At 38.1% G+C, this 15,098-nt stretch overlaps 1 protein-coding gene across 1 annotated transcript; it reads left to right on the top strand.

Moving 5' to 3' along the window:
- The first annotated feature begins 3,396 nt into the window (after window positions 1–3,396).
- Window positions 3,397–14,694, top strand: LOC137794740 (cystathionine gamma-lyase-like). The gene is made up of 12 exons (XM_068591766.1): window positions 3,397–3,645; window positions 6,062–6,143; window positions 6,305–6,400; window positions 6,585–6,694; window positions 6,943–7,077; window positions 7,206–7,263; window positions 7,453–7,530; window positions 8,123–8,275; window positions 8,627–8,748; window positions 8,954–9,006; window positions 9,827–9,965; window positions 13,599–14,694. Exons 1-12 carry the CDS (start codon window positions 3,460–3,462, stop codon window positions 13,614–13,616), a joined length of 1,230 nt encoding a protein of 409 aa, XP_068447867.1. The 5' UTR covers window positions 3,397–3,459; the 3' UTR covers window positions 13,617–14,694.
- Window positions 14,695–15,098: the final 404 nt, after the last annotated feature.

The raw sequence follows: 15,098 nt of genomic DNA, 5'->3' as shown, positions 1-15,098 counted from the left end.
GATTCGTCTTCCGCCTCGTAGTATCGCGAGAGTTCAGTTAAGGTTACGAATGGCCACAACGCATATTCCCTGAATACATTTGTTCCCCGGAAAGTAATAAAGAAATTGAGGTCGGCTACTTCTATAATTCACAGCTATAGCAACTACACTTCATTTCTGGTCAAGATTTTACTCTTCATCGTTTATTTATTGCCAAGAAACCTACAGTACCAATACAACAGTTTGAGTCCAAAAATACCAACTTTACTCACACCAATATTAAACACATGTACAAATAGCCTACAAGCAAAATATCCCACCATATTCTTTACAATTTGCTACAAACAAGGACCATTCCCCGAGCTAAACAAAGTATTTCTGCTTGCCCTTATATAAGTGAGTCTGTCTAGACTCAAACAATCCAGCTCTCTTATACTGAATGAATCAAAAATGAATCAATCAATCAATCAACGAGAAAACAAGCACGAGTTAGTTTTCACACCGGCCATCGTAAAGGCTCAGTAAAACACAACAGGAGGGCATAAAACACAAAATGAATAATGGATCATCTACAACATAGTGAAACACTACCTCTCCTGGCTTACGCCAGTCATTTTTGGCACCAGTCACACCAGTCATTTTTGGCAGTTTTTCTCAATGAAGGAGTTAAAACAATTTTGTACCTTAAATTGATGTGATGGATTAATTGACTAAACATTCTGCACTACATTTTTCAAACATTTTGCCAAGAGAAATACCGCCAATGAAAATAGGAAGTCTAAAGTCCAGAAGTCTAGCCTGTTTCAATCTTTGTTTATAGACCTCCGGATATAAGCACAAGGGATTTGACACTTGACTTAAAAACTTGAACATCCTTCAAGAAGTTTTGAATCTTTAAACAGTCCCATAGATCGCAAAAACAGTATCTTTCTCATTTAGTGCAGCTGCACAGCTGCAGACATTAGCAAACATAAGATGCAGTTTAATAGGGGTTAAGAACTTATTCATTACCATTTTGATTCAAACCTTGTATACATTTTCTGTTTTAGGCCAGCCTGTTGTACATACTATTTAATTGTCTTATACAGCATATACAGTACATCTATTCCATCCAAAAAAAATATCAAACTCAAAATATTTGTTTTCTTTCACCGCGTAATAATGTGACACTCCAAAGGTAGGCATTCTGCAAAATGAGTACTTTTACTTTTAATACTTTAGTTCATTTTCTGATCATACTTTTTTATACTATATAAAAATACTTTTTGATGAGTAAGTGAATGTAGGACTTTTATCATGAGATATCATGAGATACTTACATTACAAAATGATATGTATATTTCTTCCCCCATTGCTTGTTTATACACAGCCAGTGGATGAAGCATTGCTTCAAGTACATAAACATCATCAATAACATATACTCTAAAACGATCAGTATTCTTATACATAGAGTACCTTTACGAATGTGTATCATATATCACATTATTGACTTGTTAATACAACTTATACGTCAAAGCGTTAGTGGCATTTCAATGCTTTTGGTAGGAGTGCATCTTACGTTCACTATTTTAAACCCTGGAGTTAAGGTTTGTATTCTTACCACTTATTTACATCAACGGTCCAATTCTACACAAAGCTACTCTATTAGCAGTAAAATATTTCAAGATATTACTCAACTTAAATAAAAGTACAAGTTAACTACTATTATCACCAAAGTGTTCTTGAAAATTTTAAAATGTAACTTCCAGTTGTAAGATAAATGTTGAGCCAAAAATAAAAAATGTTCCTCTGGTATTTAAAGTAAATTTGTGAAGTAGCATAGATACATAAAAATACTCAGGTAAAGGCTGCTTCAAAACTACACCTACTGTACTTAAATGAAAGTACTTAATTACTGAAGTACTATACTTTAACTATATCGTAAAGTGCCGTGTATTTGACACCAATTAGCAGAAGCCTGATGTGAATTCACGCAGACATTCACCTTTAAGTGCACAACAACTACAATTAATTGTACCAAGGTCTGAGGAAAAGAAGGATGAAAGTTTAATTAATCAATAATTAATAATTAAGTCAGAAAAGACCAATACACATTTAATATTTCAGTAAACTGTAACAGTTTGTCATGTTGTTCGCCCTAAACATAATGATCATGTAATATAACATCTCTATTATGCGAGCCTACAGTGATGCTTGAAACAAACTTTGTCTGCAATGAGAAAAACCTGTTGTTCATCTGTTGTTCATTTGTTCAGTGTGACAATGACAAGTATCTAAGCATGCATGGGAGTCTGTAACTGCAGATACGAAGTATTGTCATTGTAATGCTCAATCCAGCACCTTAGTATGGTACACTATATTATGCAGACCTTCTGTAATGTTTATTCAATAAAGTTGGAGTATATGGGTCCTTGTTTGATTTAGTCTCGATAGACATTATTTTGGTTGAATATTTATTATCTATGACTTTATACTTATTTTCTTACCTGCTTTACTCTGATCACTTGACTCTGATAACTATCTGAAGCATCAATGTTTAGGCAGAGTGAAGCTGACCCCAAGAGCAGTGGCTCTCTTTTTTTCAGCCAAGTACCTTGTAACTAGAGCAAAGCATTTTTGATTTAAAAAAAACAATGTAATACACAGCGCTGTGTCATCAGTGTCTGATTTAATATAGAATATATCCAATTCAGTAAAAAAACTTACACTTGTATTTTTGAATATGCAATAAATAACTATTATAAAAGGATTTTTGATATATATATATATATATATATATATATATATATATATATATATATATATATATATATATATATATATATATATATATATACAAAATCTCAAGTACCCCCAGGTACCAGTGATCTGAAGACAACTGAGTCAACAGCGCACTTCCGCTCTCTATGGCTCAAGAATGGAATTACAGGAAACGTCTCAATCGGAGTTACATATACACTACACTACAAGGAGCAAAAACAAAGCAACAATTCAATGTGTAATTTCACATTGAATGTTATGGTGGCGATTGAGAAAAATCCTGGTTATTATATTTAGTGAAACAGAGATGTTTCGATTTTGTTCATTCTTTGAGCTTTACTTTACAACATTATGAGTTCATTAAATCATCCATTATCCATTTGGTTCGTTACGGCATTTACATTTTTTATCTTTTTATTTGAACCCAGTACAACCCGTTTCAAAACGTGTCCCCTCCCTGACTCAAACAACGGGAAACGTTGCATCATTACCGCACAGACGGAACACGCAGACAAAGACTCAAGCAACGTGAAGCGTGACGTAACCTGGACGCCCCCGCCAATCCACTAATCACCGCCTTCACCCGCTTGTTGATGGCCGCTGATTGGCTCACGCGGAGCAGCCCAGAACCAGTTAAATTGCTTTCTCCCGTTTCCATACCATGTTAATACACACTCATCCTTCGTTTGCGCCGGCACACACTTAGCGGAGCGCATTGCCATGGATCAAAACCACAAGCAGAGCGAGCAGAGCGATTTGTACGCCGGCTTCAGTGCGGCGTACAAATCGTTCGCCACAGAAGCAATTCACATCGGCCAGGAACCGGAGCAATGGAAATCAATGGCTGTAGTGCCGCCGATTTCTCTGTCTACCACGTTCAAGCAAGTCGGACCTGGGAACCATGCCGTAAGTAGTCCGATATCCCTTGGTTTCTTCATCAAGGCGGGTGGTGATGGGGACCATCCTGTGGCGTGCACGTGCGTTAAGCAGACCATATTGCGTTATGTACGAGGTTAGCTAGTATGAGGTGGACTATTGTTGTTGTTTTTTATTATTATTTGAGAATTGGAAATACATTATTAGTAAAACTAAAGTCTCCGTGATATATATATATATATATATATATATATATATATATATATATATATATATATATATATATATATATATATATATATATGTATATGTGTGTGTATATATGTGTGTATAAACATATATCTGTCTTATTTTATTTTTAGATGTTTAAAACCCACAATGAGGAAGCCAAAATAAGTAATCTTAGAAATTGTAAACTAATTAAATAGCTAGTATTTCTATGGTGATTCTATATACATACAGAGATATTGGGCATACTTGTGAATTTTATACTTAACAATAAAAGAAAATAGTGAAAGGAAAATGTTAACTGGAAACTATAGGATCATAATCTAACTATATACACACCAACTGCCAAAATCTACCAAATAAGTTGCCATTGTTTTCTTGGCTGTTAAGTGAAGCAACTCCAGGAGCCACATGAACATGTTAATGCAAAACCAAATGCCTATCTGTTTAATGTAAAATAATTCAGCACAGGTGTGAATGCTCTTTTGCTTTCTCAGTCAAAAGTGAATCTAGGTGAAAAGAGACATCTTAACTTCCTTTTTCTCTCTTATCAAAATGTTGTTTCTCCCATCACTATCATACTCTCTGCCGTTTAGCTATTAGGCAATTTAAGTGCAATCAAGGTTAACTTTTACAACTCGCATTTGTTTCTGTGAATGATTATAGTTAGTATAGGTTAGTCAATTGTTTACACGGATAACAAGTCTGGACATTTAGTCTCTATTTTTCCCACAAAGGCACAATTGATTTAGGAGGACTTGAGCGGCCTTTTTTTTTATTAGAGTTATTAGACTAATCATGAGGTAAAACTTTATTCCTGACATGTGTTATAAAAAGTTTAAATCCTTCTTCATTTGTACTCTCTGACGACCCTCCTTCAGAAGTGTGAAACATTTTCCTAGACTCCTCATTTTTCCGTTAAACTGGCATATCTCTGATGGTCTTCATATTAAAACAAATCAAAGTGTGTATATCCTTGTAGAAAACACAAACTCATTTTAGGTTCTACTTTCTATTCAATTTAAACCCAAATAGCATTAGTTGTTTCCACCACAGTTATCACTGTCACATATTACAGTTATTATAGCAGTAAATTAAAATTAAAAGTAGCGACGAACAGGCTCTCACACCTTCAAGCACATTGCGGTATTTTTATGTCATCTTTCGGTATATCACATTTACACCACACTGTAACTTTCAAGGAAATCAGAAGATCTTCATCACATTCTGTTGTCAGTAGTGAGCACTGTGACTCTGTATGCCTCAATATGGGCGTGTATATGTCTTTAGCCATCCACCATGTGGCATTTGGGGCAGGTATTGACTATTCCGTCACAATTTAGAGGCATTAGTAAAATTAAAGGAATCTGATAAACCGTCTTAGAGGGGTTTGAAAGAGTTTGCACAAAATACAAGTAAAACACACACATGATGTGTTTTATGAATTTCTTTTGACTGTGTAGCTGACTTGCCATGACCAAGCCAAATTAAAATGATTAGTAGTTTGAACATAAGTGCAAGATTTTCTGGGATTTTGTACATCATAAAGTCCTCAAACATGTTTGTAAAATTAAAATGAATGCACAAACTCTAAACTGGCTGACTTGCTGTCTGGTGAATAATACAACCCCCCACCGTCCCCCACACTAGTTTTGTTCTCAAATATGACAGCAATGACTCCACTACACGTCGTCAATGTCAACAGTTTTGTGCCTATAAGGGACTCTATAGAGCCCGCTGCCCGATCACTGCAGAATGTCGCAATTTTTGGCAGTTCTGACCTGTGTGTGTGTGTGTGTGTGTGTGTGTGTGTGTGTGTGTGTGTGTGTGTGTGTGTGTGTGTGTGTGTGTGTGTGTGTGTATGTGTGTGCCAATTTCCTAAGAATCCTAAGCAAGAAAAAAAATATTTTCCCAGATACGTGTGTGCTCAAGTCCTAAATACTTGGCAGTATTGCGCAAAGACGCACGCACAAAAACATTGAAAAACCAACAAACAAAGGCGTAGCCTGCTTAATCTTGTACAGTTATTGATGTCCTGTTGATCAACCCTGTAACCTGTCATTCAGCTTAGATTTCTTACCTGGGAACCTCAAGTGTATTCATACACACTATGACAACCTGTTTGCCATAAACACCTCTCTTTTTCCTTTTAAACACAGTCTGTTATTACAAATGTCGATTGAGGTGGCTGAAATGTCTTATCATGTTTTTGATGTAGGGGTTTGAATACAGCCGGAGTGGAAACCCTACAAGAAACTGTCTTGAGAAGGCCGTGGCTGCCTTGGATGGGGCAAAGTATTGTAAGTATAACTATCATAACTTTCACACGAAGAGGAAATATTTAACAACATAAAGAATGGCTTAAACATCAACCATGACGGGTGTTTCAGTTCCCTCTGCTGTGAAAAAGGATCTTTGGTCTTAATAACATGTGATTCCACCTCCCCCCCCACACACACAGGCATTGCTGTTGCCTCAGGGCTGGCAGCCACAGTTACCATCACCCACATGCTCAAGACGGGTGATGGAATTGTCTGCATGGACGACGTGTACGGAGGTGAGACACCCGTGTCAAAGTATATGATGAAACACTAACCATTTACACATGGCATTATAAACCCACATTTTCCCCACTCATACAAATTGTCTGTTGCTGTGAAAGTATATAGGGTGAACTGGTTTTGAACCACATTTAAAAAATAAATAATGTTTAACTAAGTTTTAGTTTCTCAATTTCAAAGGCACAAACCGCTACTTCCAAAGAATTGCAGCTGAAAGCGGTCTGGAGGTGTCTTTTGCTGACTGTACAAAACCCGAGCTGCTGAAGGCTGCTCTGAAGGACAACACTAAAGTAAGTCGAGTACTGATAACAGAATGAAGTGCTCGGTGTCCTTTTTCTATTGCTAGTATGTTTTGTAGTTCGATCTGATTTTGCTGAAGTCATAATCGGGTGTATAATTTTGTTTGAACCAGTAATCATGACTCAGGATTCTGTGTGATGATTCATGGCTCCAGAGATTAGCTGCCTCTCAGCTTTTGCCACAGCGACTTGTGCATTACAATACTTTTGACACTCTCTTGTGCTGTTTCTTTGTGTAGCTGCTGTGGATTGAGACACCCACCAACCCCACGATGAAGGTTGTGGATATCCAGGCCTGTTCTGACGTGGCCCACAAATACAACAAAGACATCATAGTGGTTGTGGACAATACCTTCATGTCTGCCTACTTCCAGGTGACAGTGACAGATTTGTACTTTATGCTCTTACAAGTTCAAAACAGTCAAATTCCAGTATCCCATTTCCAGAAAACAAGTAGTTGATTAACTTGTTTATCTTGTGTGTTTACCTTGTGTACTCTTAGCGCCCCTTGGCTTTGGGAGCTGATATCTGCATGTATTCAGCTACCAAATACATGAATGGTAGGTTGTGTACATTGTCACACTTTACCAAGATCTCAATCCAATTAATCCAATCATAACCTACAATATTTAGTTATATTACATCTTGAAATGTGACCTTACTCTCAACACACAAACTAAAGATGTTCTACTCCCAAATGACTTGTATTTACAATCAATTGTTCTTTTATTCCTGTCTCAATTTGTCAGGTCATAGTGACGTGGTAATGGGTCTGGCCTCAATGAACCGGGACGATCTGTTTGATCGACTGAAGTTTCTGCAAAATGGTGAGTAGAAATAACGTGTCAAGTTAGGTAACGGAAAACACATTTGGACAAAACCGCAATCATCAGCTGACATCAGCGAGTGGCTGGATTCATCAGATACACTCTCTAGTAGACGAGTGCAGAAACAATAAGTCAATTGTCTGAAGGTCACCAAGTATCTTGCTTGGTGATTTATTAAAATCAGAGTGAGAAACTGTTTATTGCCAAATACGTTTACAAGCTGATCGGTGCATGACAATAAATGCAGTAGAAATTGTATAATAAAGGTAAAATAAGTCTGTTATTAAAGTTTTATGGTTAAAGAAATTCATCAAACAACAAGCCACATGTTTGCTGGCTCCAGTACGACTAGTTATGTATCTGAAATTAGGTGCAATTTAAAGACATTGATATTGTGTCATATAATCACTTTATGGCTGCACTCTATTTGTATTTGGTGGACTGGGTCTTTCAACCTGACCTACATCCCATAACTTAACAACCAAAACAAGAACACCTGAGACCAAAGTTCAGTCAAAAACAATAATATATTTGTTTATGCTTTTGATGTTTGCCTAATTTGGGTCTCCAATGTGATCTTACTTTTGTTCAGCTCTGGGCTGTGTACCGTCTCCCTTTGACTGCTTCCTGTGTAACCGAGGACTGAAGACACTACACCTGCGGATGGAGCGTCATTTCAAGAATGGCATGGCCGCCGCAAAGTTTCTGGAGACAGATCCCAGAGTGGAGCGGGTCATTTTTCCAGGTAATCTTGACCTACCTACCTACATACATACATACATGCATACATACATGCATGTTATCACTGCCAATCCATACAACGTTTTCTTTTTTACAAACCAATACGTCTTCTAAATGTCATGGGGTGTGTGCAGGAATACATCACTAACAGACCAACTCCAAACAAACCATGACCCATACTTTTCTCAGAAGCAGCGTTCTGCATATAGAGTAAACTATTGTTGTCTTTGTAACCGTTACGTCAGCATAATGAGCTCATCAAAAAATTGTCTTCTAACCTGTTACACCCCACATGTCCAGAAATATCATGTAATCACCACTTGACTTTTTTCAAGTTTTTCCTCTTTCGACATAGGCCTGCCCTCTCACCCTCAGCATGAAGTGGTGAAGAGACAATGCACCGGATGTCCGGGAATGATCACCTTCTACATTAAGGGGAAACTTGAGCACGCCAGCGCCTTCCTCAGTAACCTCAAAGTAATTTTGGCAGTACAGTTTTATTTGATCTTGAAAGATGTGTTTTGGAAGCGGGCCTAATGCTCGCATAGACAACATTTTACTATGGCTTGGGTAGTGTCTGTGATTGGTTACTTGTCTATGTTTTCTATTACTTCTATTGAGGTTTACATATTATTTATATCCTGCACTGTTTCACTTCATGTCCTCTGTCTTTTTATTTCAGTTATTTGCGATAGCTGAGAGTCTTGGTGGTTATGAAAGTTTAGCAGAACATCCGTAAGTATCCATGCAGAATTTTCCTCTCGACTATTTTACTTTCTGATATTATTTTAGTAAAGTAGGGAATTTGTCTTTGTGAGCTCACCGAAAGAAAGAAAGAAAGAGAAAGACCAACTTATTAATATCTCTCTCTTGTTCAACAGAATATAAAATGAGTAAAAATCCAAACTCATAAAATAATGATTAAAGCATTAAACAAATGGGTAAAAAAAATAAGTTCTGCAGTGCGGTTGGTAGTGTTGTAGCAGTTTCACAGCTTCAGGATATGTGCTGTGCAGGAACCTGCATGTCTAAGCTGCTTCATCATTGTTTGAGAAAAAAACAAAAACACTAATGTGTCATCAGCATATTCAAACATCATGACAGACTGGGTTTGGACAAACAGTCATTTAGTACACGGAGGGGACAGTACACACCGTGTCAAGTCATGACCGAGTCAGTCATTTAGACAGCTTGGGTTGAGTTTCTTAGGCACACAACTGACTCACCCCTCTGCTGTGCAAGGGAACATTCAAACATATCACGATAGATGGGGGCAAGATCATATGCTCAACATTTCAGGATTGCAAATGATACCAGAGCTTTTGCCTGTGGAGCCAGTATATTACATAAAACTTTCAACTAATGTTATCTAAGATGTAACTACGGAGTACCACCACAAGGGAGCAGCAGATACCTAGAATAGAACACTCCTAAGAGACTGTCTTTCAAACAGATTTTTAATTGACACTATGTTCATGTTCTCAGCTCTGTTAAAACTACAGGATGGCTTTGTTCATGACTCATATATGTTGCACGTTCTTTTATCATAATTTAGGGCCATCATGACCCATGCATCAGTGCCAGAAAACGAGAGGATTGTCTTGGGGATCAGTGACACACTCATCCGACTGTCTGTGGGTCTGGAGGATGAGGAAGACATCATCGAAGACCTGCGACAAGCACTGGCTGCAGCTGTAAGTAACATCCAACACTGGTAGGGTACCAGATAGTAATAATGATATAATAATGTGGCTTCTGTTGATATTCCAAAGTTAAATTATAACCTCAAGTTCATGAAAGTCTGGAATTTTTAGCCATGTGCACATACATTTGGATTTTTGGAGTATCAACACAAACTGCAAAATGGAACCTACATTTAACAAGCCATCCACATTTGGCTTCCCTTCCTATGTCACTTGCCGCCTCATTAGAAGTTGGCAACCCGAATACAGACTAGAAATCTTTGTTTTCATAGCAAGCCGAGAGTTCCGTCTTACGTCCTCAAAAGCATGATTATAACTGCCGTTTTCAAAACTGAACGCATGGTTATCTACCAAATAGTGAACGTAATGAGAAGTGTTTTTTATAGCAAGTTGCACTATTTACAAAATTTCCCTGCTCAACCACAGCTCACTTCACATGCTTTGAGGTGGGAATGCTGTAAAGGAGAGCCAGATGTGTCACATATGTGACTTGCTAATGATTAGTCAGAGGATTAATGTGTCTATAATGAAGTAAAAACTAGTGTATTGCATGCTTTTATTTTAAAGTAATGTTATCAGAACAATATAACAGCACTCTGGAGCGACAGCAAGTTAACATACATACATATATAGTTTATAAACATTTTTTCTTTTTTTTCTGAACAGTTAAGGCTGATCTATAATTGGGTTTTACGCAGAGACGCAAGACACGCATGGCCACCCTTGCGTGGTCAAATCGGCCATTTTGTGTGCTTGCGCGCGTCACCCCAAATTTCTGACTATCCGTCAACGCAACGCAAGCCCGCAAGGCTGCGATTGGTCCGCTAACCACATCCTTCCTGTGTCTCCCATTTCCGGTTTCATAGCATAATACCTCTGTTTTTAAAAGCCACAGCAGAAACACAAACAATGGATCCCGTTGAAGAACGTTTGGCTGAAGAGGTCCAGCAAATATGAGCATTTATAGAACCCGTCTGACGAAGTATAAGGACACACAGATGGCGGTGAATTCCTGGAGGGAGATATTGGTGAACGTAGGTGTGCAGGTCGACTCTAAACGGTCGTTGCGCCACCTACTGTTCTGGCGTATGGAAAACGCACGGGAACAATAAACCAAAACGAGTCCGTCAATCCGACTGCGTGGCCAGCCGCAGTTGTAGTTGCAGGAGTATAATTCGCCCTTAAGGGTCCCTGTGGGGGACAAACCACTCCTTCTTTTGTCCATGTTCAGTCTGTCGCTTACCTTTTTAAAGATGTATGTTATAGACCAGCAATTGACTAACTTTATACTAGGGCTGTGAAACGATTAAAAATGTTAATCAGATTAATCAATGGTTTCAGTGGATTAATCATGATTAATCACATATTACTGATATTCTCGGTATATTTTTGTAAAAACATAAAGATTTATGATAAAAGGCGGATATATACATTGTCATTTATACATTGGGGTGCTGTTGTAAACAATACAACTGAAGGTCGTAGGATGAACCCCGTTAGCGTTTCATCCCGCTCCACAGTCGCGCATCTACGCGATCTTTAGCTCGTAAAAAAGAACAAGTCGTGCTAAACTACCAAAAAAAAGTTTGGCGCTGAAATTCCTGTCGATTATTGATGCAGCGACGTTTTATGCAGAACTAGTTTCTTCAGAGCGTAACAGGATATTCGCCGCGAGTCGAGGTGACAAGGTGCTCAGTGTTGTCAGATTGGTGATGGAGAAGTATCGTACCAAAGGCTCAACGTGGTTGTAATTGGAGGATAATTATCGTGCATTTGGCAACCCTGAGATCGGTCGATCAATGACAGTTCTCTCTACAGCCAGAGCTCGCGCAAGAAGGTGAACGTAAGATACCATTTACAAAACTTGTAAGGGCGTCTCAGGCAGACTTAGTGAGGGGTCTTTGTTGTTCAGTGAGGCTGGTTTGACGCATTCCACTTCGCAACTCCGCTCACCGACCAACGCATGCTTCGCGTTGAGCTGGTACCTGAGGCTGGTTGTGCTACGGTAAAACGTCAACGTCTTCCGCAGAGTGAACATCTGACATCTCCGTCTAACTGCATTAGAGTGGAAATAGTTGAATAGTTATATTGGAAGCTCATTCTGTGCATGCGTTAAATGCGTTAAAACAAATAACTAATTAATCCTGTAATTTAATCATAATGCGTTAACGTGTTATTTTTCACAGCTCTACTTTATGCAAAAGCAATTGTTTACTTTCTAGGCACACAACAAACTATATATTTGAGCTGTATAGTGCAGAATAAGGCACGCCTGTCAACATTTAGAAGAAGAAGCACCAATTATCTTGGGAAACATTTAGGGAGAGCCAGGCCAGGAAGAGTTGCAGACCAGGATTGAGTTAAATATGTAGTGGTTGCTCACTGTGAACTTTGTAAAGGGCTGTGGCATGACCAGGTCCCTTATGCACTCTGTAGTCTGTGTCTTTGTAGCAGTCTGGGGTTCAGTCACTTTAGGTAACTGAAATCACTCTTTGTGTTACATTTTCAAAAAACAGGCACATAATATCTTAAAAATACTTTAAGTTCATTTAATAACTGCATGGTTCTTGTCAGTATTTTTTTTTTCATCTGCAAAGTAGAGCAACAGATGGCTCATCAAAAATGCTCAAGTGTTCCCTGAAGACATTTTCAGGTTCAGCATTTTTCACGTCTGTGTGCTGTTGGCCCTCAGATCTAGCCTGATCCAGTCCAGACATCTGCATTTTTAACACTTCTCTCTCCGCTCCAAAGGCTGGCATCGACATCTGAGGTTTTATTGCATCTGTCTTTTTTTTTTCTGACTTGGACGGCTGTGGTTTCATAAAACATTTTGATTTAATTATTTGTATTCATAGTTGTATTATGGAGGAAAAATAACCTAATGAAACTGCTGATTTTGAATCAATTTGGCATATGAAGGTGGTTGAGAGTTTAACATTAAAATTCAAGCTCTATTTAGTGTGCTGCTTGTGAACGATTTATCACTAGTTCTCCCCCTATGGACTGCAGGTACTATCAGTAGGGAATTTGAGTCTACTAAAACACTTTTTTGCCACCTCATGCAGCTGTATCTTGCATGGCGGGCTGCACCTCTTCTCCTCAGGAATCAGATAATGTCTCTGAAAGCCTCTGCTGCCCATCTGCAGCAAATGGAAATTAAATGGAGACAAATATCTATAATGACTGTGTGGTCTGGGGAGAAGGCACCTCTGATGGGTGACGCGTTTGATTGGATGGGACAGCAGGTCAGATTGGGGCAGGCGGTTCAATATCTAGACAATAGTCCTCATCCTCGGGTTAGTTTTTGAATCACAAACTGTTGGTTAATCATATCAAACTCTCCAATGGCTCTGTACCATTTGTAACATTGCTGTTTTATTGACCAGTTTTCTTTGCAGAGTTAACCTGCCTTTTTCTTGCCTTTTTATAGCAGACATTTTGGCATTTCGCCTGAGCTAATGAAGCAAAGAGGACTAGATAAATTGTACTTTTTTTTTCTCTCCAAGATGTGATTGTGTCATTTCAGTAAAAACCTTAGCATTTTATTAACAGTAGCCTCATATGTTGACTGTAACGGTATTAATTTAACTGACCCTTTCTTCTTTTACTCTTGTCTTTTTATAGCACCCAAAGACTAAATAAAACATCTCCAGCGCTTGATCGAGGCTGAGGTTGAAAGCGGTCGGTAAGAAGACGTAATATGAAGTACCTGAAGTCTCAAATCATTGCAGATCAACACTTGCTACTGAGGTTCAGCGCCCAAATGGCAGACATTGAATTATTAGGGAACTACTATAAAAATCATTCTCTCTGTGAATAATATGCAATGTTTACAAGAGAAGTGTTGTGATGCCTATTTTACTCTAACATTAGTTGTAATCTTACTAATTTTATGCTGGGTTTGCTATGTTTAATGTTTTTATTTTAAGTTTTGTTTGGAGGGCCATTAGTGGGGCGTATTACTATACAACAAAGACTTGTATTGTTTAAGTTACTGCAGGATGATGCCAAAACTCTGTTTTCATGTATAAGCTTGCTATAAAACTTGTTTACTTCAAGCTGAATCTTAGTTTTGGTGCCCAAAGCGGTCTCCAAACGTCACTGCCCTGTTAACATCGGCAGCTGTAATTTGTATTAATCATCTGTCTGGCATAGTTTCCTTTTTCCTTTTCCTACTCCTGACTTACTGTCAAGTCAGAAATATTTTCTGCTCAAAGATTTTAGAAGCTTTTCAGAACTATTTATATTATTGTATTATTACAAACAATCTCCTTTCAAACATGATGAATAAAAATTGTTTTTATTTGGTTACAGAATATTAAAGATGCCTTGTCCTAATGACAACATTTTGCCAATATATGAGGAAGTATTCGGTAAGCACATGTCTTGTTTGGAGCAGAATTTCCCAGCAATGATGATAAAGGTTTTTTTTATAGTAACGACTAAAGAATGTTACTTAAGTATTTGTCCTAAAAGTTTCTGATGAATAATGTCTGATGAAGGACTTGATTTGTGTTCTTGAAGTAATGTCAAAGTGTTTGGGTCTAAGACAAAAGCTAAATTTCCCCCAGGTCATGGGCTCATGCTATCCTAGAACGGTATTCCAGGATAGTGAAGTGGTTTGGCCACATCACGACCCAAGAATACGCTACATTTACGCTTCAGAATACTCAGTCAATATTATTTATGTAAATGAGAAACCATTAAAATCTGTTTGCAGTCTCCCCTCTCAAACCATCTCTTTTTAAAAACACAGAAGCAGTGTAATCAGTCACGGTGGCAAGTCAATAAGCCACATCAGGCAGCACGCTGGGTTTTTTAGCCAATGGGTCAACTGAGAATTAATCGTCCTAATGACGAAACTATCAATAACAATTTCATTAAGAGACTGAAGGTTTTGATTCTCTGTAATCAGTTATTTTTTTAACAGTTTTGATTCAGTGGAAATTGTATTTCTTGTTACCTGAGATCATTTAATCATGAATTTTACACATCCGGGAATCTTCTGAATCAGCCCTTAACATGTTGTGTAAGCCATGCTACTGCTCAAATCTCTGCACGGTTGATGTGTCAATTTAGCAACCAAAAACACAGCCTCAGACTTCATGAAACCTGCCACATCCA

This window comes from Clinocottus analis, unplaced genomic scaffold (genome assembly GCF_023055335.1).
Source record: "Clinocottus analis isolate CAN_PGR_092001 unplaced genomic scaffold, fCliAna1.0.p SCAF_25, whole genome shotgun sequence".
Lineage (NCBI taxonomy): Eukaryota > Metazoa > Chordata > Actinopteri > Perciformes > Cottidae > Clinocottus > Clinocottus analis.
This window is presented reverse-complemented; position numbering and strand designations above follow the sequence as displayed.